This window comes from Pongo pygmaeus, chromosome 19, assembly GCF_028885625.2.
Source record: "Pongo pygmaeus isolate AG05252 chromosome 19, NHGRI_mPonPyg2-v2.0_pri, whole genome shotgun sequence".
Taxonomy (NCBI): Eukaryota; Metazoa; Chordata; class Mammalia; order Primates; family Hominidae; genus Pongo; species Pongo pygmaeus.
In genome coordinates, this window is record NC_072392.2 from 58,996,895 (window position 1) to 59,024,444 (window position 27,550).

The window sequence follows — 27,550 nt, forward strand, 5'->3', positions numbered from 1 at the left end:
AGGAAACAGCATTTCCCTATACATGGTTAGGTCCCTTTGTATGTTGGTAGCCCTTCCCCGAGACTATGCTGCTGTCCCCCTGGAGGTCAAGGTTCAAGGGTATTCCCACTAGAGACATAGCTGCAGTTTGTTCCCCTGCTGTCACTTTTTGGGTGACTGATAGCCTACTTTATTAATAGATACAGCCACCCTTAATGGAGTCCCATGGTTTATAACCTGTTTAAATTTTGTCTCCAGGTTGAGTTTTATAGCATTGATACAACCTACTGTGCAGTGTTTCATGTTCACTTTCCCTGACCCATACTAGCCAAAGGTTAATCAGCAGTGGTTCTAAATCACAGCCTATTAAAGGTTGTCACTTCCCCCCTTTCTTGTAACAATGAAGCCGTTGAAACTTGAATAACCTTATGGACCTTACAGATGGAAATGGGTGGGCCCAAGTAAGAATTTATGGTAACTGTAAAGTGAACGTAGTTTGTCATCCCTGCTAGTTTTTTTTCCTAGAACTTTGACAATTAAGGGTGCCTTTTTTCCCTTTTGATCTTTAAATACACCTGATAACAATCCTAATAATTACTATGTTATACCAGTTACCCAGAATATGAGGCAGAGGGTCCCAACTCCCCAAGCCACATAGCTTCCTGATAGTCATCTTGTTAGAAACTATTTTTCTTTAAAGCCTTCTTTTAAGGAGGATACTGACAGTAATTTCTAAAATCAGTGTATCCCCAAGAACTGTAATGATGCCAGGGAGAATTTTGGTAATAGGCCCATTTTAAGTGGCTCCACCTCTCTATAGTTAACTGCAATATAAGCAGCATTATAGCACAATCTCAAGGTCTAAGGTCATTGGTGGAGTATTGTGGGCAGAACACTAAAGACAGCCTTGAAAGTTCTAATATTTGATTGATTTAATACACTTTGCACAGGCATATGACAGCACAGGAGAAAAATTGCAACTGTGAATGATGCCACAATAGCAACTATTTCTAAACAAAATGTTTACTGGCTGCAAAAGTGATGCAACAAAATGCAACGTTAGGACTGAGTTGAACTCAGTGCTAAGTGCATGATTCTGGCTCAGGTAATTTCTGAGGTTTGCCTCAGATAGACTGATGGCTCCAAATTCAAAGATAGTGGCATTCCCAACAGGATGGCATAGGGTGGCTAAGTAACTGATCAGTCATGGCATGTCTACTAAAAGGAATACTATGAAAATTCTGGTAATTGTGGATATATGCTTGTTTTCTAGTTCATCTGTACTTGGTATTTTATAGAACTCATCATCTTATAGTTTTCAAAGTATACTTTGCAGAACCCACGGGGTCTCCACAGAGTCAAAAATGTTTTCCTAATACTATTATTTTTTTTTTCTCTGTGTTGGTATTTGCACTGATGGTACAAAAGCAGTGGTGGGGAGAACTGATGGCACTTCCCACAAATCAAAGCAGGGGCACCATTGTATTCTTCACTGACCTGCACTCACATCATTAAACACTTTCACTTGATGTCCTGGATGAAACTAAATAGGTTTGTTTTTTGAGACAAGAGTCTCATTCTGTCACCCAGGATGGAGTGCAGTGACGTGATCTCGGCTCACTACAACCTTTGCCTCACAGGTTCAAGTGATTCTCATGCCTCAGCCTCCTGCCTCCTGAGTAGCAGCTAGGATCTTATAAGCGTGCACCATCACACCTGGCTGATTTTTTATTTTTAGTAGAGCACGCCTGGCTGATTTTTTATTTTTAGTAGAGATGGAGTTTCACCATGTTGGTCAGGCTTGTCTCGAACTCCTGGCCTCAAGCAATCTGCCTGCCTCAGCCTCCCAAAGTGCTGGGATTACAGGCATGAGCCACCACACCTGGTGGGACAGGGCTTTTAAGGTTTAAAAAACTTCTGTGGAGCTTATGGTAGGTAATTTGCCTAAGAGAGTTGTAAAGCAGTGCAAGACTAGGCAAGGGGGTATGTGTAGCTATTGAGGATTTAAGGGATCGTGAAATGAACTTTAGGAACATTCTCAGCCATAAGCAAGAGCTGGATTCACACAACCAATTTTTCAAAAAATCAACTTAAGATACCCATAATTTGGGCACATTTATAATTCATGATGAGAAAAAGCATGTTAACTACATGTTTAAATATATTTTATTTCAAGTTAATATAACAGCCATGATTTGTTCATTTAAGTGAAATGCTTAGATAAAAACCTCAGGTGTCACTTGGTTAAAATATTGGAGACAGATTAAATGTAAGCCACTATAGTAGTGACTCTGGTTCTTTAGACTATTGCATGTACCTTGTTAATGAACTACAGGAATGCACATTGATATAATGCACAATGTCTTCACATGTCTCAATCTTCATTCCTCTTCCTTTCATGCCTCCCTAATGCCTCAGTATCCAATATAAAACTACAAAAACTACTGTTCTTTTGGTTTGAGTGGTATTTAATTAAAACTTCAATTCTATGTTATTTCCACAGTCCAGTAATTTATTTTAAATTTGAGTAATTTCAAATTCCACAAACAAAACTGAAGAACAGCAATATTTTGTTTGAATTTCTCTCTTCTGTACACTCAGTGATCTAAAACACCACAATATCCAACATACACAAACCTCAGGGAAGGGTTAGTAAACACACACAAGATTGGAATCATGGTGCTCTTTGCTCCTGAATGGAATGGTCCCACAGAAAAAGCACAGGATACAGCACAACATAAGGGCACCTGTTACATATGAAGTAAGCAAAACATACTAGCATTTTCTATATGCATAATGGGGAAACCTGCATAGGTTAGAGGGCCTTTTATGCTCATTTAAAAATCAGGCAAGTTGTCTGTAACATTTTTCAAATAATCTGGAGAGCACTGCAATCCAGTGTAGGATGTGCTGATTAGTGTTGTCTTTGTTGGCACTGACAGTCTTGCATGGTCATATGCCAGTATTTTTACTTTAGCTTTTCTTTGAATAAAACAGATTTAAATGCATTTAGACAATATGTATTTGTAAGCTGTTTACATACACTAAATTTAAAAGATTCAATATTAGAGTTTCTTTGTTTCTTTAAACACTACAGAGTGCAAATCAGGTTCTTCACAACAGATTGAATATTGAGCAGTTCTTTAAAGAATGAGGGGGAAGAAAAAAAGCCCAAGTGAATAAAACATTGAAACTATTCCCCTTTGAAAATAAATTCTAAAATGATGTGGAATGTGAAATAAGGTTTTAACATAGGCGATCCAAGTTTACAGTTAGAAACAAAAAGGAGTCCTTCATGAAATAAAGGTTACAAGAACACGTTGCCTGTTTCCCCCATTATAAACTGAGAAGTGGGTAGAGACGATGTTTCAGTACGAAAATAGGTGACTACAGGATCAGCTTTTCATCTCACATGCTGTACCCAAAGCCAGGCTGTGGCTGTCCATATGGTGGTGCGGTATAACCATAACCAAAAGGTGCCTGGGGAGGGACGGCAACACTGGGTCCTGCTGTCAGCATCAACTGGGGCTGACCTAAAGTAGAAGAAAACAAAAAGGAGCAGGGGGCAGGGGCAAGGAGGAAGGACAAACTGTTAGCATTTAGAACACTCCAATCTCCTCCACTCTAGCAACATAATCTCAACCTCAAATGAGTTGTATGGGGGGCACATTTGATTGCTACAATTTTGGCATGACAGTCTTACTCTAAGAAGGTTTCTACCTAAAAAGCCAACAAACTGTGCAGGGCCAAAGGCCAGAACTGCTTATGACTGAACACAATATGCCTCATACTCTGTATACTTGACACATACCTACATGCATATTACACTTCATGACACAATAAAATCAGCACAAGAAAACAAGTTTTTTAAAAGACTTTTAAAAAACAAAAAAAAGAATCTGGCTCTGTTGCCTAGGCTGGAGTGCAGATGTGTAATCTCGGCTCACTGAAACCTCTGCCTACTGGGTTCAAGTGATTCTCGTGCCTCAGCCTCCCCAGTAGCTGGGATTACAGGTGTGCACCACCATGTCCAGCTAATTTTTGTATTTTTAGTAGAGACGGGGTTTTGCCACGTTGGTCAGGCTGGTATTGAACTCCTGGCCACAAGTGATCAGCCCATCTTGCCCTCCCAAAGTGCTGGGATTATAGGCGTGAGCCACCATGCTTGGTCTAAATGACATGTTTTTAACATAACTGAACTTTTAGAGTTACATTTAAATTTCTGATTCAAACATGTCTAAATGGCAATGAAACCAAATTCATTTATAGAAGATCCAGTACTAATTTAGAGACAGCAATTAAATTAAAAATAAGACACATTTGGGCCGGGCGCAGTGGCTCACGCCTGTAATCCCAGGACTTTGGGAGGCCGAGGAGGGCGGATCATGAGGTCAGGAGTTCGACACCAGTGTGGCCGATATGGTGAAACCCCGTCTCTACTAAAAATACAAAAAAAATTAGCCGGGTGTGGTGGTGCGTGCTTATAATCCCAGCTACTCAGCAGGTTGAGGCAGGAGAATCACTTGAACTCAGGAGGCAAAGGTTGCAGTGAGCCGAGATCACGCCACTGTACTCCAGCCTGGGTGACAGAGCGAGACTCCATCTTGGGGGAAAAAAAAGACACATTCAGACATTCTTTAGGTATGAAATACATTAGAACATACACCCTCTATCAAATACTATGTTGACACTCTTTCTTATAAAGTTTAAATAGTTGTTGCCCATATACAGAAAACATGACCTGTAGAGAACTTGGCTTAGAGAGCGAAAACAAGTAACACCTCTCTCTACCCCTACAAAACAAGTATTTTTAACATCCCACTACAGTGTAAATCTAGATCAAGATTCCTCCTACACAAGGGACTTCATGTCTTTGCTTTTCGTGGTTAACAACCAAAGCTGTCTTCAGCAAACAAATTATTATCGGAAACCAGTTTTATTTATTTTATTATTATCTTTTGAGACGGAGTCTCGCTCTGTCACCCAGGGAGTGCAGTGGTGCAATTTTGGCTCACTGCAGCCTTTGCCTCCCAGGTTCAAGCAATTCTTCTGCCTTAGCCTCCCAAGTAGCTGGGACTACAGGCGCATGCCACCATGCCCAGCTAATTTTTGTACTTTTAGTAGAGATGGGGTTTCACCATGTTGGCCAGGATGGTCTTGATCTCCTGACCTCATGATCTGCCCACCTTGGCCTCCCAAAGTGCTGGGATTACAGGCGTGAGCCACCGCACCCAGCCAACAGAAACCAGTTTTTAAAAAGTCATCCCTAATCTTGATAATGACATCTACTTGAAATTCCAACCCAATTTTCAACTACCCATGAAAACACCCTGAAAGCAAGCCAAATTCAGTAGGTAACCCCAAAGTATTACACCCATCTTTTTTTTGTTCCTACTGTGTTTCCTATCTCTTTTTCACCTTTAAGGACTTGATGTGTTTCCTATCTCAAACATGTCAAACATCTTGCTCCCATCTCTAAGAACCCACTTTATCAAAACTATCCCGTCCTCTAAATTCCTAAAGTACTTTTTGTCTACAGTAAAAAGGAGATAAAACCATAAGTGTATATATTATTATTTGTGTCAGTAGCCTGATATATAATGGTTATATATATATATACACATATATATATATATATTTTTTTTTAAGGCAGAGTCTTGCTCTGTCACCCAGGCTGGACTGCAGTGGCACGATCTCGGCTCACTGCAACTCTGCCTCCCGGGTTCAAGCGATTCTCCTGCCTCAGCCTCCCGAGTAGCTGGGACTACAGGCATGTGCCACCACACCCGGCTAATCTTTTGCATTTTTAGTAGAGACGGGGTTTCACTGTGTTAGCCAGGATGGTCTCAAGCTCCTGACCTTGTGATCCGCCCGCCTCAGCCTTCCAAAGTGCTGGGATTACAGGCATGAGCCACCGCACCCAGCCATAATGGTCATATTTTTATGTTCCCTCACCTGGTTATTGTGCTTCTACCTATACTCTTCAAAGTGATTGTTCAAAGGAATCTGTTCACCAACTATGAAATGGAAAGGAGCAGTAATTCAGACATGTAGGTTTAAGAAGACATGAAATTGTCTTAAATATTCACTTGAGAGTTTGAAGATCCTATCTCTCTGGAAAGTTCTCAAATGGAAACTACCCAGTTCTCTGCCCCAGTTAGAATTTAAAATGAGGATGTATTCTGTATGTAAAGCATACTAAAGACAGCCTTGGCATATTCTCTCACCTTTTGCTCTTTTGAAAATGGAATTCATCAATATTTCTTTTTCAGTAATTTATGAGCAGGTAATGCATGAGGGACCAGATGATAGGAAAGATTCATGTTATGATTTTAAATGACTGTTTTTGAGTTTTCTTGTATTTAAGATTATTTTAGTGAATAATATCAACACCTGCTTTATGACTTCTCAGAAAAAAAATCAGACAGTAGAGAGCAGTATTTCTTAGAAAGCCTTTTGCACTTTAGAAGCTTGTTGTATTCTATTTTGAGGCACAGTCTCTAAATAATTAAATATTTGTCTAATGAATTTTTTGAGGTTACAGAGAGAGATTACCATAAACAATGGGTTGTGTCTCTGTAGCTTGTTCTTCTTCTTTTCTCAGTGATTCTGAAGCATCTAATTTATCCACCTGGAGAAAAACACATCATGTTAATTAGCACCCCAAAAGTATTATAAACCTAGGTTTATGGCAGAAAGTGGAAAAGCCTTAGTATGTTAAATTCTGTCAAAATAAAACAGACTAGAAAGAACATTCTCAGTCCCCCTCAAATTCAATGGCAATGTTCATACTTCAGTCCAGGTGGTTTTCAGCACTGTCATTATAAACCCTCAGGAAGGAGGGATTTATAAATGGCATAAAAGCTCACGCCAGACTAAAACTGGGCATGCTAGGATGCAGCCTGAGGGAGGGAGAAAACGAGAAGGAACCACTTTTCAAATGAAGTTTAAAACTCATCAGAGGTAATAATGAATTCACGGTCTGGCAATACTTCCCTCCCCAAAGGAAATGGTATTCAAAAAAGTGAAATAAGCCTAGTGACTGGACAAGTATTTGAGCAGAATAAGCTATTCTTTTGCCAATTGTGTACAGCTTCTCATGATATTGGTTATAGCTGCAGACTGAAGTTTAAGATTCAAGTGGCTCCATATTCTATCTTTTTGTATAAAGAAAGGCTGCATGTTTTAATACTGTGTGGGCTCTGTTATCTAAGAAGTAATCAGGAAAGCCTGATTTTGTCCCAAAAATGTTTGCTTTTAATTGAGCCAAAAGTAAATGGCTACTATACGCTAGCTACTCTTCAAAGTGGATAGTATCAGACAGAAGTAATTCTGTAGAGCAGTCCAAATGTATTAGTGAAAGAAAGGAATTAGAATGCCTGGATCCTTCCACTAACTAGTTGTGTGATCTTGGCAAACCATTGCACTGGCCCTCAAATTCCCTTCTCTATATAATGAGAAGATTGAACAAAATGATCTGCAGTTTCTTCTAGGGCTAACATGATTTGATTCTGTAATTCTGTAATGAATTAGAGAGAAGTGACATTACAACCCTGGGACTAGAGAATCTCCTTCACTATACAAATTCCATTGCGCCTTTTACACTGTGTTTGTCTTTCAATATTTAAAAGCTGGTCTCTCAACTAAAGCCTTATACTTGGTCTATCATTATACCTAAGTAAAACTAAATTTCAAATCTCAATGTTATCTATTACTGATGGTTTTCAATGTCATAAATGTGCTGGATGAGACAGGGGGGCCAAAGTGCAGGGGGAAACACTTTATGAATGTTCACTGCATGTTCTTCAAAAAGGCAAATTATGAAAAATCACTCCAAAAAAAAAAAAAATTGTAGACTTCAGTGGAAAAGTTTGTAAAAACCAGGTCCTAAAAAGATTAAGGCAGCACCTCATTTCTGTTTGAAACTATTAAAAAAGTATCTTTCAGTCTTCACATAGGCCATTAAGGTTAGGGCACTGTTTTATATTTAATTATTTCATATTAAATACCATAAATATGAGTCTAATCCATCTTAATTTGTTAGGGAACTGAAAGTTTGAGAAAAGTAAGCCTAAGTAGGCTTCTTCAGATGAAATGTGGTTTTTCTAGCCTAGGAAGATGGATTAGTTTACTTTTATACACTATTATCCTATTTTATGGTCTAAATGATGTGTTACAAATTACCCTAATACCAAATTAAAGACTATTATGTAGTATAAGTACCATATGAAATGTCCATTTTTTGGCATCCACACTTAGAACAAAAATTATTAGTTATAGAACTTAAAGCACAGCTCTGTGCCATCAAGGGTCAGATGGGGTTTTGCTAACTAACCAGTATTCAAGAATGAGCTACAGAAGTTATAAAGAAAAATACATGGATGCCTGTACATTAGTAACTTCTAAGAAAAAAGAAGAAAAATGAAACAACCAAAAAGCCACCACTGCATAATACATTTCCGGACTTTCAAGGAAAAGAATCTGAAGTGAACATGTGTTTAAAAGTTAAGGTCTGAATCAGATGTTGAACACAGAAGTCCTATTAGAGAAGCACATGGAAGACTTAGAAGAGCTGGCAATATCACAATGCCCTGGCATACACATAGGAAGTTTGGGCATGGGGGAAGAATTCTGAAGGAATAGCATCAAGCTAAGCAAAAAGTTTGATTCTTCTATATAACGGGACAGCCTCTGGCACAGGGACTTTCAATTTTTGTTTCCACTGATCCAATTTAGATTGCTCAAAAAAAAAAGCAGAGAAGGCTTTTAAGAACACAAGCTTTTGTTAAGAGCTGTAACTAAAGTTTCTGATCCTTGGATTTAAAAAGAAAAATTACAGGTAAGCATGTCAATGAATTCAGTTCCATCTGTACTACTGAAAATTCACTAAAATGTAAAAGGCTTTTCCACAAAGACTGCAATATGCTGCAGAGGAAAAGTAACATGCAGTCAGTTATTTTGGTGTATGTGTGCATGAAAAAAAGGCAAAAGTACTGAAGCAAGAAGTGAGATCTGAAGATGACTTGCTATACAGGCTCTCAAGAAACACACACAGCCCACAGCAATGCTCTAAGAGTTTCAAAAATAGTATGATGTAATTGCAATGACTGTTGTACATGCTTCATTTAAAACAATGCATAACACTGCAGTTCAATTACCTGTTTTTCACACACACGCTTTCTAACTGCCTTGCTTACTAGCTGCTGAAGGGTCTCACACACAATGCATTTTACTCAGGTTTGCCCTAAGTTCCAGTGGTGACTCCAGTTTGGTTCAACATAATCCCAAGGCATTGTCCCCCACCCAAATTCTTTTAAATTTGTTTCAACTCTCCTTTACCTTCCCACCCTTTTCTAACCACAATTTGATAACAGATGTAAGTTTGTTTCATTTATATTGGGATGGAGACAAGCCAATGAAGGAAGCAGCAACCAAAAGGTGCCGGAATTTGACATCCTTGGACAAGCCAACTGATAAATAGGAGAGCAAATTTTAGGTAGCTTCAGAGGTATGCCTTATTACAGAAAGTAGAAGTTAATACTTTGTTAAAAATAATTCATGTTGCTTAGCAACAATTACAGCAAGCTTGGCTCTCATGATTAAAAAGGTTTTGATTCCTCTTAAAAATGGACTAGCACCATAAGAACTGGACACCTGGAGAAACATGAGGAAAGTCTCTTCGGAAGCAGCTAGTATCTCTTGTATCTACTTTCAGCAAAAAATTAGTAAGAATCAAGAGATCAGAAACTGGATCACAGTCCTTCAATACAAAAAAAAAAAAACCCCAAAAAGCCTTTTAGGGCATGAATATATACATATATAAATTCAACAACTGTCAGGCAAGCTCACAAAGTAAAACCAGAGGCTGTTTTAATTTACTTCAAGTATTATGATAGTCCTATTATGGTCCAGATACCCTGACAGGGAAAAGAAATTTCCTGTTACTTTGAAATTAATATGGAAACTCACCATACTCAGTTTTTCATAATATATTTAAGAGAGACTGTGAACCAACTACTGATTAGCCTCCTGCCCTTCCTAAAGCCTATTAGCCGATTAGTAGCAAACGTCTACTAATGTCCTACAGCTCTATTAAAGTTATGTTTCAAGGGACTTGCAGAGGCTTTAGTGAAAATTTATTGGGGGGAAAAAGCAGCAGCAGCAGTGTAGAAAAGGAAGGAAAAAAATCATGCAAATTCCTTAGACTTAGTCCTCCAGACTTAAAGATGGAAAAGAATCAACTTTCACCTTTTCCTTTATTGCATCAACCTGCAAAGGAATTCAGAAGGTGCAGCTTAGAAAAAAAATCAAATTCCATATTGAGCATAAAAAGGTAGAATCAGCAACAAAGGTTTAGGGAAGAAACATCTAACCACTAAAAAGGTATGAGAGAAGTGAAAATAAAGGGCATACTGGAAGCAAAATTTAGAATTTTCTGTAACTTCAAAGCTTACTGCAGAAGAATTTATGCTACAGTATGAAAGAAAGCAGCTTAATTGCTAGTAAAATTCACAGCACTTAGGTTAACAGCAGCTTAGAGACAGTTCTCACAAGTTGGCATTATGTTTAAGAAGCTATTCTCATCTATGGCTAAGATAAGGCAACATGTTTTTTCTCTTACATTGAATACAGAAAATGTTAATTCTTTAAAAACTTTAAAGAGACACAATAGTATCTAATTAAATGGTATCCTGAGGAAAAATTCGGTATGGTAGGGGTTGTTGGTAGCGCTTCTTCACCCCCCCCCACCCCCCCCAACTCAGGCAGGCTGAAGGAATCAGATGTGAGACTCTGATTTTAATCATGTTTTTTGCTTTGACGAAAAGGATCCTCTAAAACCATTTAAAAATGTTCTACAGAGAGAAAGCTAGTAACTGCTGAAGATAGGGTGAGTAAATTCATACATCAAAAAGGGACACTAAGATGAACAGTGAATGTTATAAGGCGATTAGACCCCCAGCTTGTTTTTTTTCCCATGTTCACCTCATATGGTATTTTTAAATCAGGGTTTAAACTATCAAAAAAATTGTGAAGATTAAAAGGATGTTAAGAATATACATGCAGCTTCCCCAGGGGAAACAGGCATAGACATCATTAAAGTCAGGAACCAACCAAATAAAAGAGAATCTACAATACTAGTTACGAATATTTGAGTTACAAGAACTGATTTGAGAAAAATACTATTTTGAAATAAAATTTATCGGAGTTTTTTAAATAAAAAAAATTTAGATTATTTTCACCCTCATAAATACACTGAGGATAAACAGCTACATTTGAGTTCCCCTTCCAATCAGTGTCATTTGTCAGCTATTAAAAAAAAATTTCAAAAGAACAGGAATATTTTATGATCGACTAAATGACTTACTTCTACTAAAGAAAAAAACATTTAAAAAAATTAATGTGCATGTAGAATTTTACATGCAAGAAAACTAGTTCTGAATACACTTAGAAGAGTCATTACCTTTGTCAAGTATTCCTTCATGACCTGGATGAAATAGGGCATGGCAAAATCCATGATATTGTGCCTCCATGCAGTTTCTAGGACGACATCTGGCCTTAAAAGATCGTAACAGGTAAACAGACAAGCTCCAAAGCACTCTCTTTTTTCTTCCTGCAAAAACCACTGCAGGAGTTCTTCAGCCAACTCAGTATCTTTAGATTCAGAAGCATACTGCATTGCATCCTATTCAAAGAAATAGTGAAAGTCAAAAACATTAGACCCCACATAATAAACTAGTAAACCAAGAAAAACAATGGCAACTTTCCAATATAAATCTGGTTTTGCAAGGGGAAAAAAGCCTCCTAGTTGTATCATTTAAATTAAAATTTTCAAAGAACAGATAAGCTAAAGGCTTTTTTTTCCCCAGACAAGTTTGACCTTAACTAAGAGTCCCTAGAATCAAGAAATCCATTAACTTAAATTGCCTTAAAGTCAGCTCTCATATTCACAAAACCAGTACTTTTATTTATAGATTATAATCACTTGTAACACCATTTTAGGCCCGGTTTAAAACAGCCCCCGCCCCGCAACTTTATCAACCTTGTAAAGGCTGTCTTTCTTGCACAGCTCTACACTCTGTTTCCAGCGATTGTTGCCTTTGAAGAGATAAGCAGCAATTCTCCTGAACTCAATGAGTTCATGTTTTTCCAAACGCTGAGCAAGCGAGATATTGTCAAAGTTGTCATAAGCATCTATTGATGTTCGCAGAGCCTTAAAAAAAAAGCCATCCAAATGCCAGATCAGTATTTTGTTTAACATTATATTCCGTTCTCAATCAATGAGCCCCTTAGATGGTAACATGTAATATGACACCTAGATTCAAGCATCAAAAGGTATGTTTTTTCATTTTACCTAAAGATACCATTTTCTCCAGGATTTTCAGTATCAAGGACTAACATATGGCTATGAAATGGACAATATTTCTAATTTGGAGGGCAAGATTTTTTTTTTTTTTTTTTTTTTTTGAGATGGAGTCTCTCTCTGTTGCTCAGGCTGGAGTGCAGTGGTGATGCAATCTGGGCTCACTACAATCTGCCTCTAGGGTTCAAGCGATTCTCCTGCCTCAGCCTCCCGAGTAGCTAGGAATACAGGCACGTGCCACCACACCCAGCTAATTTTTTTTGTATTTTAGTAGAGACGGGGTTTCATTGTGTTAGTCAGGATGGTCTCGATCTCCTGACCTCGTGATCCGCCTGCCTCGGCCTCCCAAAGTGCTGGGATTACACGCGTGAGCCACCACGCCTGGCATGGAGGGCAAGATTCTGTGCTCTAGAGAAACTTCTGATAAAACTCAGCATGGCAGCAGTACAGATCTGCATGCACTGAGCCTCAAAGAAAATCAAGAGAGAGAAAAAAAGGCAAGTAGCTTAAGCTTAACTCTACTTCACTTCTGCTTATGTGAAATCCTTCATAAGAGAAAGTTTATACAAACACTAATAAAACAGTAGGCAAGAAAAATGGTGAATAAATATAGTTAATACCAAATAAATTTTATGAACTAATTAAGTGGTCAAAGACATTTTTGACTCTACCTACAATCTAGATGTTAGAGATAAAGTAATCATATCATTTTTTCAAAAGCAGTATCTTATACAAGATCTGAGCAAAATTCTGAAAACTTGGCATTTAATTAGAAGTTAAGATTTATCAATCCTGAAATCTTACTAAATTTAGATCCTAGGTATGCAAGCACCTACTGTTTACAATCCTAAAGGATAATGGCTTTTTTAAAAAATGGGAAAACATAACTTTGTGAGTCTTGAGATTATGTGCAAGAATCAAAAGGTTTTACCTGATAATCTTCTTCCGTAATAAAAAGGTTGTTCAGTGATTCATTCACAGATTTGTTGTTATGGTTCTGAACTGAACGCAAATATGGTTTCACCAGTGGTAGCTGTTTAACCTTTAAAATAAAGAGTTTGTTACAAATATAGCACATAATTGAAGTCCCAGGGACAAAAGTTATCGAAGTATGTCCTAATTCCTTGCTATTAAGCTTTGGTTTAAAATTATTTCTTTACCTTGCTGAAATAATTGACTGCACGAGTGTGATCCAACCGTGGAGACAGCACCATCAGCAAATCATTTAACAACAGAGGCTTGAATTCTAAGTAGAACTGTATTGCTCTGTAGTATAGTTCCACATTGGCAACCTACAATGGGAAAATCCATACATAAGTCAGTTACTTCCTAATGAGCTTTCTCCTTCTGAATCCTTTATCTTCTGAAGAAAGTACACACCTTGGTAATGATATCTTTGAATTGCCCTTCTTTCCAAGCATCAGTTGGATGGTTCATCATGGTGATTATGGCATTATCATATTCTTCATACTTGTCATACAAAAACACCAGTTCTGCCCAAAGATGAGCTTGTTCTGCAGCTCTTAGCACCTGCATAAGAAAGACTTAATTGCTGTAGATATGAGTCTAGCTAACAGCCTTAAAAATAATAAGATATTTTGAAGTATTAGTTTTAACTACACAGTTGCTTCACTGTGTTACAATGACTGGTTACCTTGGGAATATTCACTCTAGACCAGAACAGCTCCAGGTGCTCCCTCATTTTCTGAGGCTTAAATTTAGAGTATAGAATAGCTAATTCAGTAAACATTCCCATGTGAGCTCGCTCAAGTCCCAGTGCTGCTTCCAACATGGTAATCAGCTCTTCAAAATAGCCACGATCCTGAACAAGAGAAATGTGCAGTTAAAGATAAGAATATCTATGGTAAAAGATCTCAGGTCATATAAAAGTCTTGTTAATACCTGATAGTAGTTGATAAGTTCTTCTAATTCATCTGCGTGTACAACAATATGAAGTCCACACATCTGAGCAAGACGGAATTCTTTCCCATCTACACAGGCGAAGCAGACCTAGAATAAACATTTCCTTTCTGTGAACTCAAATGTAAACATGGCTAGTTATTTAAACTAATGTTTAAAGAGCATTTCTTTAATTCTTCACTCAAACTTGGGTTTAGATTACCTCTTTCCATGTTCGAGTACTGTTAGCTTTCCTAGCCCCATCAACAGCTGCCTGATATTCACCCAGGTGAACCAGGGTAGATGCCAAACGTCCAAAATTGGAAACATTATTGTACAACAACTTAGCAGCATCATACATTTTTTCATCATAACAACGGTCACCAACCTGGAAAAAAAAGGTAACCCACATTCAGCAAGATATTAGTGTGAGCTTAATCCTCTTTTCAAATTTGTATCTTCACACTGAGAAATAATTTGTTTTCCTATAGATTTTTCCTTGGAATTCTTCAGTTATGACGTTTTGATCCTACCAAGCTAATCAAGTAGCCCAACTAGTTTTTCTTAAATCTGAAAAGGAAACCCACTTGTTGGATATGAGCATTATTTGGTCCATTGATAAATTCTTCTAACTCTGCAAGGCGGTTTGTTTTAGCCAGCGCGAATATCAGTTCTGTCTCCACGTAGGACTCTCGAGCCTTCTTACGGGCCATCTGCAAGTACTTCACCAGTTCTTCCCAGTTTCCTAAGTATAGAAAAAGAAAAAATATATCCAAACACTAACATCCTAGTTTATCTTTCATCCAAGTAAATGAAAATTGCATTCATTTCCTTTTCAAGGAAACATGGATAATGACAAATGTAAACCGTGCAATATTTCACTTCTGTATTACCATGGACCAAATGAATAGATGAATTCTCTTTTTCCTTAAAGTTTTAAGATTAGAGCACTATCAGGATTTTATGAGACTTCAAAAACAGAAGATTCATCTTCCCCACTTGTTAAGTTTTGTGAACTTACAAATTCACAAAATACAGCCTCTTTTTATCTGGACTAAGATGGAGCACTAAAAGAAACCATGCAGTATCCAACTCTTCTAAAATTCAGAACAGACAGATATCTTAATGCTTAGCTTAATCATTTTACGAGGTCTCAATACATAAGGTAAGAAGTCATACCACTAGTATTGGCAGCCTGAACAACTTCCATGTAGGAGGAAGGATCATCTGCTTTGATATAAGAATCAATAGCTTCTTTCACCATTCCTTTCTGCAACTGGGCTTTTGCAAGTTGACTCCAGACCGCAGGTTCATTGCAACGTTCAGCAAACTCATATGCCCGATCCAAGTTTCCAATATGCTCAATTAAGACCTAAGTACCCAAGTTTGAAATTAGGGTTAGAGTAAAATCCATCCTACCCAAAGCAATTACATTTAAGCTGTTAGTATTTTATTGCTCTTCTATTGCCGTAGCAACCAATTAGGCCCACCCTCATAGCACAGTGTTTAGTAATTCAACTTAGGTAATCTGAAGATTTACCTGAACTGCTGAAGTATTGACATCAAATTTCCGGAAAATGGCAAATGCTTCTTCAAACAGCTCATTGCTGATGGCGATATTGGCAATATCTGGGGCATCATAATTATCCAGGCGGTTAATATACTCCATAACACGTGTACGGTCAGCCTTAATTGCAGTGAGGATAAGGAGGTTTTGCAGATTCCTTTAAGAAAAAAAAGAATATTTTAAATGCAATATTTTAAGTTTATCAGACATAAAAAATAACCACTGTGACTAACGGAGAGTTTTTTGTCTCAAGAGGTAGGGTGGAGGGGAGGATATTAGAAGAGTGAGAATTCAGGCAACTTTCTCTGATCTTTTTGTTCCTTCCCAAAACTGATGGGCCATTATTAAAGACTGACTATAAATAGCCAATGGATCCCTCTGAAAGCATACCTGTGTTCACTGAATACAGAGTTATCAAGGACAATTTTCTCCAGCAGTTCAATGAGTTCATTAGGAAGGTCTGCAGTCATGAAAGCCTTGACAGTTACTGACACTTCTTCAGGGTCCTGAGTCTCAGACAAAGCTGTTTGTACAACCTACAGAGGATATATGGGACATAAGTACTGAGAATCAAGTTGGTTTTAAATAAGGGCAAGTTGGCCTCTCATTAGAAAACTTGAAATAGGCAGAAAAGAATGAAGTAGGAAAACGACTTTTAAATTTACAGAGAGGTCTTTCTACACAAATCTATACAATATGTATAATTCTACTCTGTTGAAAAATTACTCTAATTATATAATTTCTATATATTTCTTTTCCCTGATTAAAACATTATCCAGGCTAGCAATCATCATTATCACTTTAATGGCTACACATAATTCAAAATTCAGCTACACAGATGTGGAATTAAAATATCGGTAATTCTCTTGGTTTTGGCTATTTGCATGGTTTTCTAGATGCTGCAATGATTTCCAACCACCGCTCCCACCCCCACAACCTTCCCCTACAAAGCTTTGTAACTACTTGGGAATGTTCCTTAGAAGTGCTTCCTAGGAAAGGAATGAAATATTAATAGCCTTCAACCTATTCGTTTCCAAAATGTTTTATTTATACTTATCTCAGGAGAATTTTAAGACTCATTATAACAACTCTTCTATTTTTAGAGCTTTTAAAATATGTTGTCTATTTTATTTAGGTATAAAACCCCATCTCATTTGCAGTTCTATACTTCTTATTAGGAAGATATAACACTGATGCACTTGGTCTTTTGTATTTTCTCTTATCCTTATATTTTTCTGACATCATTATCTTGAAGTTTCCAATCAATTTAGCCACTTAAGTGTTAATAATAGCAATCTTTAATGTTTAGTTTGTTATTTTCCTTTTAAACTATGATGAACCGAGAGAGTTTTATGTAATTAAGTCAGGTCTTTTGGGATGTATTTTCTTTTTCTTTTTTCTTTTTTTTTTTTGAGACAGTCTTGCTCTTATCACCCAGGCTGGAATGCAATGGCGTGATCTCAGCTTACTGCAACCTCCACCTCCTGGGTTCAAGCGATTTTCCTGCCGAGTAGCTGGGATTACATGCGCCTGGCTAATTTTTGTATTTTTAGTAGAGATGGGGTTTCACTACGTTGGCCAGGCTGGTCTCGAACTCCTGACCTCAGGTGATCCATCCACCTCGGCCTCCCAAAGTGCTGGAATTACAGGCGTGAGCCAGCGCACACGGCTTATTTTTCTTAATGTATGTTATATACATATTTATACTTATATAAATGTACATTCATTTGTATATAATGTATATAACCAATTTACATTCATTATATATACAAATGAATGTAAATTGAATGTATATAAATTTTAATTTTCTTCTACTTTGTCTTGCTTTCTCTCATAGTTAAATATGATCCATTTGAGTACATGATGAGGGAAAGGATTGTATTCATAGTTAAAAATGTATAATTTTTACTGACAGCCATAAACACATTTGCCAATGTTACCTGGTCAATTAAGGGTCTCCTGTAAGGATTGCTTTCCAGCAGCACGCTGCCCCACAATTCTGGATCCTTTCGACGTACCAGGTAGCGAGAAAGACTTTTGAAGAGGGAATTCTCATTGCAAACCTAAAGAAGATATGACAGATTAATTTCAAGGTAAAAAGTAAAAGACTTTTTATAGCATTTTAGAGGGTATTTCCTATCTTTTAAACTATGTTTATTGATAATCTTACTGGTATTGGATCTAGTTTTGGACTTTGATTCATGTACCAGTAATATACTGTTTTAATTATACAGACTTTGTAATATACAGTTCAACAACTGGTAGGACTAGTCCACTTTTACAGTTTTTCAGTGTTTTACTAGCTGTTCTTGTGTGTTTATTTTTCCATGCGTATATGCACATGTATGTACATAAATGAGCATATGTATGTACATAAATGTAGCTAAGCTCTGACCACTGAAAGATCTTAGAAGCAAATACACTTAAGCTCAGATCTTGACTTCTAATATTTTCAGAAAATAGGAGTCTTGCTCTGTTGTCAAGGTTGGAGAGTACAGTGTTACGATCACAGCTCACTGAAACATTGACCTCCTGGGCTCAAGTGATCCTCCTGCCTCAGCTTTCTGGGTAGCTTGAAACCAAGTGCATGGCACCTCCCCCAGCTAATTATGTAATTTTTTGTAGAGACGGGGCTCGCTATGTTGCCCAGGCTGGTTTCAAACTCCTGGGCTCAAGTGATCCTCCTGCCTCGGCCTCCCAAAGTGCTGGGATTCTAGGAGTGAGCCACTCACCTGGCCCAGATCTTGGTTTCTAATGCCCCCAGTAAGAGGTTCCCTAGGGAAATGACTGACTCCAGGGCTGTAGAAGGTACAAAATGAGCTTGGTGTACTGTGGGCCAGAAAATAAGTTAGTGGTCAAAGAACAATGAGCCCATGACACAAAGACACAGACTGAAGAGGTTCTCACCAGTCAAAACGGGGACAATTTGAGCATCAAAATAAATAGTAGTGAATTGTAGCCCATCGAATAAAATCCAAGAGTTCATGAATGCATGAGTGCTAACAGACAAATGTGGAGAAACTGCTGGAGTTTGAAAAATTTTCATTTTGCAACCAACACATTAAGAATGGTTTAAGCAAGAATCAACAGATGCTAAATTAAGGGAGAGGGTAAAAGGATATTTGCATGGTCTACTACAGACTACTTATAGACTGTTTAATATCTGCAAGAGGGTAATAATTATATAATAAAGACATGTTACAACTTGATAAAAACTGACAAAGGGGACAAATGAACACTGCGTGCTTCCAGATATAATACCAAGAGAAAAACAAACCACCACTGAAGCAGTACTCTGGGTGGAAACGTATAACCTAAATCTAATCATCAGGAACCATCAGAGGAACTCAAAGTGAGACACATTCCATTTTTTAAAAAGAGACTTTACATTTAGATGAAATAGAGAGAATAGGCAAATCCATAGAGACAGTATAGTCTGGTGGTTGTCAGGGGCTGTGAGGAGAGGGTATGTGGGGGAACTGTTTAATTAACACAGGGTTTCCTTTTGAAGTGATGAAAACTTGTAACTAGATAAAGGTGATTATATAACATTGTGAATGTACTGAATGCCACTGAATTATTCACTTTAAAATGGTTAATTTGATGTTGCTTTAAATTTCAACTATATAAAACAGTTACAAATAGAAAAAGCAACCATCGTTTACAAAGATATCAGCGTCATAAAAAATAAAAGACTGAAGAACCATTCCAAAGTACAGGAGACTAAAGACATGAAAACTACATGCCATATATGACCTTAGACTAGAAGGGAAAAAACTGCTACAAAGGACATCATTGGTTAATTGACAAAACTAGAATAGAACAGATTTTTAAAGGTATCCTATCAATGTCAAACTGACTGAAGCTGGTATCTTTCATGTGGTTAATGAAAGAGAACATCCTTATTCTTAGGCCATACACTCTGAAGGGGTATAAGGCCATGATGCATTCAACTTATTCCCACGTGGTTAAAAAATAGTATGTGTGTGTATACACATATGTATGAATGGTGTGCCTGATTGTAAGAGTGTGAGAACACAAATGGTAAGGCTAGTGGGGTTAAAACATTAGCAAGTCAGTCAGAATAAACGGTATATAGACTTTATCCACTATTTGGGCACTTTTAGATTCACGATTATTTCCAAATAAAAGTTTTTAAAAAGCACCCACCATCCCCAAATGTCCCATATTACCTAAAATTACCCTGAAACTCTCATATAACAGGTTTTTACAAATGCAGCTTTTTTACATATTCAGCTAGCAGTACTCACATTAATAAGTTCCAGATCACATTGGCCACGTTCATAAGCAACACAGGCCAGATGTGGATCTCTCTTCTCACAATACTTTCCAACAACGCGACTGTCATAGTAGGGATTTTCACGAAGAAATCTCTCCGGGTTGTTATTACTGTCTATGTAGATTTTGGCTAAGGCATTGTGAGTAGCAGGCTCCTCACAGCCCTCATGAATTCTGGCCTCTAGCCAAGGCAGAAGCAGTTTCAATCTAGGAAAAAAGGAAAAAAACCTCACACACACATACTGTATTATAAATAACACACTCTTGACATGCTAACTATGTAAATACCTTATGGTCTATAATGTGCTTTCACATACTTTTTTTTCTCCCCGAGTATTGCTACATTGCCCAGGCTGAAGTGCAGTGGCTATTCACAGCCACAATCGTTGTGCACTACAGCCTTGGGCTCAAGTGATCCTAGTACCTCAGCCTCCTGAGTAGCTGGTACTATAGGTGCAAGCCACTGTACCTGGCTTTACATTAATTTTAATTATCAGTGATCCTATTATAAATTGGGAAATTAAGACTCAAAAGATGATTGAGTTGTCCAAGAATAAAAAGAAGGTATATAAGGCTATTTTTCACTCTCCCAGGTTTATCTGCTATATGATATACTTACCCGCGTATATCTGAATAAAAGATTAGAGATTCATACAGTGTCCTTTCTTTATAACACACAAAATATCTAGACTTCAGAAAATTTTGTTTGTGGATAGGATGGGGATGTGATATTACATAGGCCAGATTATCTGAGAGTTCTTTCAGCTTTAACACAATTAACATACAGCATTACCTACAGCCAAACCCTAAATACCCATTGGGAATAAAATCTGGTAGCTTTAGAAGCTCTTGGTTTAATAGTTGCAGCTGTCATATAAACACTCCATCAAGGAGCACAGTTTTGCTATACTATAGCTTGTTTCGATAGTCCTGATGACCATGCCTCCTTTTATTTTTATTTTTATTTTAAAGCCAGGGTCTTCTGTTGCCCAAGCTGGAGTGCAGTGGTGGGCTCACTGCAGCCCTGACCTCCTGGGCTCAAGCAATCCTCTCACCTTAGCTTCCCCAGAAGCTGGGACTACAGGCACAAGCCACCACACCTGGCCCAAGCCTCTTTCACCAATGATTTAAACATTAAAAGCAGCCAAAGAAAAAGCATTATTTGTTATTTTGGCTATATCAAATTCACATGGTTATTATGAACCCTCCCATTAGGGAGAAGACAATTTTAATAAATAGAGGCAAAAATCCAGCTCCTATAAACATGTGCAATCCAAGATGTGCCATGTCAACTTAAGGAATAAAAATTAGCTGAGGCATGTCTAGACTAGTGACTTAGATGTAAATCTAGCTTTTCACAATATAATTTGTCACTTAAAGACTAAATTATCTAACTGTAACTGCCATTTGCTTGGAATATGCAATAAGATTATTTTCAGGTAATAGATTCAACAGGTTCAGACTCAACTGAACCTCTTATTAAATGTTAAATTGTTATGACATAAAATCACTTGAAACTAGGCTCAAACCTTTAGGTCAGTATTAACTGTATATCTCTATTACCCTTAAATGCAAAATTTTTCCATGTTTGAAACATTCTAATATAAATTCTAAGAATATAATTAGTAGATCAACTACATCAACTCAGGTTAAAATGAAACCCACAGACTTTCTTAATTTCTTCTCATAAACAGCAGAACTTCCCACTAGCATACCACCTCACCAAACTCATTCACATCAGTACTTCCTAAACACTAGTTCCTCAGAACGTTCCAGCTAAAAAAAGACTTCACAGTCTGTAAGTTTTAGAAGCACTTACACTATATTCTATTGGAAATCCATATTATCATGTTAAGGTACTATAAATTAAATATCAGTTGAACTCAAGAGTTGCACAGGGAACTCTTTTGCCTCATACTTAAATAAACACCACACTATTTGTTTTTTTTAATCAGCTTTCTCAGGTTGGAAACACCACACTATTGATCAGTACAGAATTAGTTGTTAAATACACAGGTATCACACCTAACTAAACAGGAGACTTAGTACATAGTTTATATAAAAACATATAAAGTCAAACCACATAGCTGTAATTATAAACATGCCAAGAAAATGATCAACCAGGTTAACAGATTTCCTATGACAGCTATAATGTTTCAGAAAACAGATTTTTTCCCAGTGCTATTAGCTAGCTTATCACCTCTATGTTAGGTGTCTTCAGGAAATTATTCTCCATGTGTTATTTAGTAGCTTTGGAACAAATGACTACCTATATTTTTATCTATTGCCATGCTAAGAAAGAGTAACTTATCCCTGTTAAAATGGTACTACACCTGTTTCTCTTTTCAACCTCAGCAACAAGCTCATCAGTAGAGAATTGACCTCTTACAACAAGAATCAAGTTTTTTATGACATCTTCAGAACAGTCAACATCAAGTAATCCTCCAATAACTACCGGAAGTCGACTTGGATTCACCTGTGGTTAAAAAAAAAGTAGAAGAATGTTATTATGTTATTAAAAGCAAAGAGGAATTTTAAAAAAGCATTTATCTCTATTGCTTTTAAGCTCAGTTTTTTTTTTCTTTAAGTGCAGTTTTTAAATTCAGTAATAAACTGAGGGTCTAAATTTACAACTAGATAGAGGAATTTAGCAGGAGGTCCAGCTAAAAACAAGACTTCATGGTTTAATAAGTATTGAAAGCACATATACTATATTCTGTCTCTACTGGTTTGGTTAGTTACCGAAGCATTGTTCCATATGATAAATAAGTCCAAAGAAGCTACAGTCAAAGATGACTATGCAAGACTGTCTAATAAAAAGGCTCCCATTATAGCAATACTGCCTGTTTCTACAGTTAGAAGGTGAAGTATCTACTATCTGTATTTAAGATGGTTTGAAAACTCTGCTTTGGAGTCTACATGGATACCTCAGGGTCTATCAAGTTAGTAGGGCCCTAGGCCACCCAACTTTTTCAATAGCAGTTCTATTCTTATATTTTACACACTTGGCATGCATGGTTTTTTTTCCCCGTTCCCTGAGTCGGCTTGCTAGGGAAGCACATATAATTTTATTCCAAGAAAGGATTCTGCTGGGGAAAAAGCATTAAAAGCAGGCTGGGCATGGTAGTATGCACCTGCAGTCCCAGAAACTTGGGAGGCTAAGGCAGGAGGACTGCTTGAGCCCAGGAGTTTAAGGTTAGAGTGAGCTATGAGTCTGCCACTGTATTCCAGCATGGGTGACAGAGCAAGACCCTGTCTCCAAAACAAAAACAAAAACAAAAAATCCCACGTTAAAAGTTGCAGACCACTCTTATTGAGCACAGAGTTTCAAAAGGATTTCCAGAATATAAGAAATAAAATCTATAGTAAGAATATACCTTTACATTACCTACATATTACTTACCTTCTGTACATATATCTCTATATACTTTTGAAGATTATTTCTATATAAATAGAGCACCAAATCATGGACAAAGTCAAATCGATCACACACAATGATAAGTGGTAGCTGATCTGTTAGTTTTGCTTCCTGAAAAAAAGAAACAAAAAGAAGCTTTAATTTTCTTCTATGAGGTATCAAAATCTATGTAACATATGAGAATTTGTTCTACACTAACAAGAGAGGCTCACACAAACATAGCTCTTCTGTTAAAGAAAGAATGTCCCAATAGTTGAGTGTGTACATCCCAGTTTCAGTAAATTTTTACTAAGCAATACTTAGATCCACACAGCAAGATACAGGTCTTTCCCATACACACCCTTTACCAAAAAACAAGAGTAACAAATTAAGATACCTGAGCCAGTGGCTCTCAGATGATAAATTCACCACACCGGGACTTTCACTGGTAGTAACACTTCAACCGTATTTAAAATCAACTTAATAACTATAGTCACATTGTCAAACATATAGCATAAATGGCTTACATTTGTTTCAAACTAATGATTTTCTATCCCTCCCCACATCCAATCTATACAACCAGCCTCTAATACTCTATTATAACAAAGCCTACAAGGAGCAGCATGATGGTGACCACATGTGGCCATAAGAAAACCCGCCCCCCACAAAAAAAACCCAGCATTTAAAGAAAAGATATCTTTAAATTGCCAACTGCTTTTATCATTCCATTACAGATACCAAACTACAATCCTACTTATAGACTGACATAGAAGATGTTATAGACAGGTAAGTAAAACCTGTACTGGGCATTTACCTGATACATGTCCTGTTACATTCCACAGACATAAGGTAGAGCACAAAAAACAACAGTTTCCATCAGGAATTCATTTATACACAGTGAAACATTCCTCAACAAATGATTCCTCTAACACAGTCTACTAGGGAAGCAGAACTAAGTAGGGTAGAACTTTCCCCAGTGATGGCCACCAAGAACATTATTTTCAAGGTTAGAATAAAATGGCTCCTGAGACTAGGGGATATTAGTTACTCGATTATAAATAATACAAAGACTAGTCTATGAAGTGTCCCAAGAACACCAAGGTAAATCTTAATTTTAATATAGCCATCCTAAATTAAAAAATAAAAATGTCTGTAAAGCTGCAGATTTTCCACATCAAGGAAGGTTTTCTAAAGTAAGTATTGTTTAACACCATGGAAACTCTGCAGTAATAGTTGTTAACGATCATTTCTAGAATCTGTCTGCATCTATCTATGTAAAAATTTTAGTATGTCATGTTTTTCCTACTAAATGAACATCAAAAAAGTATGGATCAACACACTAGTCATCTTACCTATACACATATAAAATATTTTTGTTATCTTTATCACTTACAAATAATCTAGGATTACTTTTCTATTTTCATGCATAGGTGTTAAAACTTCTGTGGCAAATAATTCCACTTTTGTGGAATACTAACTGTATTCCAAAAGAAAATTTCAGATTTAAAAAGTAGACAAAATCTAGGTTATTTTCTTGATTGCTAAAATTTGCACATGATTTTATACATTGTAGAAATGTTAACATTTTAATAATATTAAATTACTTACTAAATGTTTAATTAACCTCCAGTTATAATGGTTAAAAATTTTAAGATCAAACTTGAAATTATATTAGCATAGCCAGAGGTTTTCTTCAACATAAATTTGTTCATTTAACAAATATTTATGAGTACCCAAGCATTAGACTCTGTTCTTAGGTACTGGAGATACAACAGGGAACAAAGGAAGCAGAGTACATTCTCTCAAGGAACTTACATTCTAGTTGGGAGGAGACGTTTCATAGTGGTGTTATAAAGAAAAACAAGCAAAATGGGCTAGGAATGGGTTCTATTTTACACAAGGCAACCTGAGACATCCTCTCTTCTGACATTCAATCAGAAACCCAAAGAAGGTAAAGGAGAAAGAAGGTCATGAGAGAACAGTAGTACTGGGCACGAGCAAAGGCCCTTCGGCAGGACAGGGTTAGGGGAGTTCCAGGAATAGCTAGCAGGCCAGTGTGGCTGAAGCTAAACCAGCAAAGAAAGAAAAAAAGAAAGGTAGAAAATAAGATCAAAGGCAGCAAGGAGCAGATCATGGGTCTGATGAACAGTTACATGCTTTCTACAGAGAGCTTACAGTTCTACAAACTTAGGGCATGAGCCAAATGATGCTAATGACACAATTTTATCCTGCTCACAGGGTACCTTAAAGGAGAAGTTATGTTCTACCAATCTCTTTATTCCTGGTGGCTAACACACAATTGGCACTTGAATATTCAAGATCAGAGTCAGGGTATTTTTCTTATGACACAGGGTTTACTTACAACACCAGTAAATTATCATATAGCTAGTACCTCTAAAATTAAGTTTAATAAGAGTGATAAGAGGCATCGTAACCCTGTACTGCAGGTTAACAGGGAATCTAATATGTTCATTCTCAACACTGGCATCAGAGGATGAATGTGATAGTTGCATCTTAGTATTGAGCTCCCATGTCAAATTATGTAGACATAAGACACTAAATTCACCTCTAATCCTGGCTGGAAGTAAATTCCTTCAAAGAGTCAGGTACAAATTGATATCAAAGAGAAATAAATACTTGCCTGACAGAAATCCCATTTAGGCTGACTCCACCTTCTTCCAAGGCTTATCACTTATCAGTAATAGTTACTGCCTAAACATCTATAGTATACAAGGTACTTGATAAATAAACATAGCTTATGGTTGAAGAAACTGAGGCTGAGGCATATTCATTAACTTGCCTGAGGTAACAGCTCAGACATATACTGAATGAACAAACAATGGCTAAGTAGAATTTGAAACAGGTCTGACTGACTCAAAAGCTCATAATCCACATCCACATCCCTACTATATCAGGCTTGTACCCAGTTCACAAGTGTGGAGGGGAAATCTTCATCTGATTAGATCCCACGGTCTATGCAAACCTAAGGCCATACCATCCTCGTACCCAGAGGATTGTTTTTCATTTCTTTACTAGAGGATTTTTTTTAAAGCTCAAGAATGTGATAATTAAATAATAGCTAATTTCATTTTGCCTTCCATATATATATAACTCAAATATTAAAATCCAAAGCTAAAGAAGTTACAATTTAAGCATAGAAGCTGAGGGCTCAATAAAAACAAAAAGAAATCATTTAAGAATCTGGTAGTATTAACACAGGAACAGGAAACCAAATACTGCATGTTCTCACTAGTAGGTGGGAAATAAATGATGAGAACACATGGACACAGAGAGGAACAACAGACACTGGGGCCTACTGAAGGGTGGAGGATGGGAGGAGGGAGAGGATCAGGAAAAATAACTAATGGGTTGTAGGCTTAATACCTGGGTGATGAAACAATCTGTACAACAAACCCCCATGACACAGTTTACCTATATAACAAACCTGCCCATGCACCCCTGAACTTAAAAGCTTAAAAAGAAAAACAAAAAAAACCCCAACACCCCCTGCCCCCAAAAGAATCTGGTAGTAGTTTTTTGTTTGTTTTTTTTAAAGGAAATAGTAATGATACTCAAGGAAGTTAATCAGTAGTATGGGTACACTAGTCAAGCATAGAGTATCAAATCTTTCTCATTTGGAGGGGTTTTTTGACACCAGAAAGTTTTGGTCCAAACATAGCACAGCTAGGTTACCCAGAATATTCATGATGGCCAAGACATTTTAAAGCTATACTTTTTTGAAAAGTGTATCTTTTAACCTAAAATGTAGAGCAGTTTCAACATTTTGACTACTTCATTACACTAAAACCCCTAAGGGTTTTGCTATTTAATCTAGAGCCCAGGTAGTAAATTCTTCAAAAGAACAATCTGCCAATGCAACCACAGGCACAAATGATGATCATCTGGGAGCAGGAAAAGCCTACTTTCTGTACTGTATTCTACAAAAACATTTTGGTTTCACTTGTAATGTAAAATTCTTCCAAGACAAAAAATACTTCAGAACTTTCTATAAAGTCTCAGGAATCATTATATATATATATATATATAT

At 37.0% G+C, this 27,550-nt stretch overlaps 1 protein-coding gene across 2 annotated transcripts in view; it reads right to left on the reverse strand.

The window, feature by feature from the left end:
* Positions 1–2,470: 2,470 nt before the first annotated feature.
* Positions 2,471–27,550, reverse strand: part of CLTC (clathrin heavy chain) — a 77,883-nt gene continuing 52,803 nt past the window's right edge. Inside the window, exons 15-33 of one of the 2 annotated variants that reach the window (XM_054459509.2) lie at positions 23,509–23,634; positions 22,439–22,581; positions 20,078–20,312; positions 17,747–17,869; positions 16,197–16,342; positions 15,780–15,963; positions 15,419–15,611; positions 14,827–14,984; positions 14,463–14,627; positions 14,243–14,350; positions 13,995–14,162; positions 13,721–13,870; positions 13,501–13,632; positions 13,272–13,382; positions 12,020–12,190; positions 11,441–11,662; positions 10,228–10,248; positions 6,535–6,610; positions 2,471–3,512 (exon numbers count right to left, since the gene is read on the reverse strand). In XM_054459509.2, coding sequence (XP_054315484.1) covers positions 3,388–3,512; positions 6,535–6,610; positions 10,228–10,248; positions 11,441–11,662; positions 12,020–12,190; positions 13,272–13,382; positions 13,501–13,632; positions 13,721–13,870; positions 13,995–14,162; positions 14,243–14,350; positions 14,463–14,627; positions 14,827–14,984; positions 15,419–15,611; positions 15,780–15,963; positions 16,197–16,342; positions 17,747–17,869; positions 20,078–20,312; positions 22,439–22,581; positions 23,509–23,634 — 2,757 coding nt within the window. In that variant the 3' untranslated portion in view covers positions 2,471–3,387. The remainder of the gene's footprint in view (positions 3,513–6,534; positions 6,611–10,227; positions 10,249–11,440; positions 11,663–12,019; positions 12,191–13,271; positions 13,383–13,500; positions 13,633–13,720; positions 13,871–13,994; positions 14,163–14,242; positions 14,351–14,462; positions 14,628–14,826; positions 14,985–15,418; positions 15,612–15,779; positions 15,964–16,196; positions 16,343–17,746; positions 17,870–20,077; positions 20,313–22,438; positions 22,582–23,508; positions 23,635–27,550) is intronic. The other variant, XM_054459510.2, reaches the window with a different exon arrangement.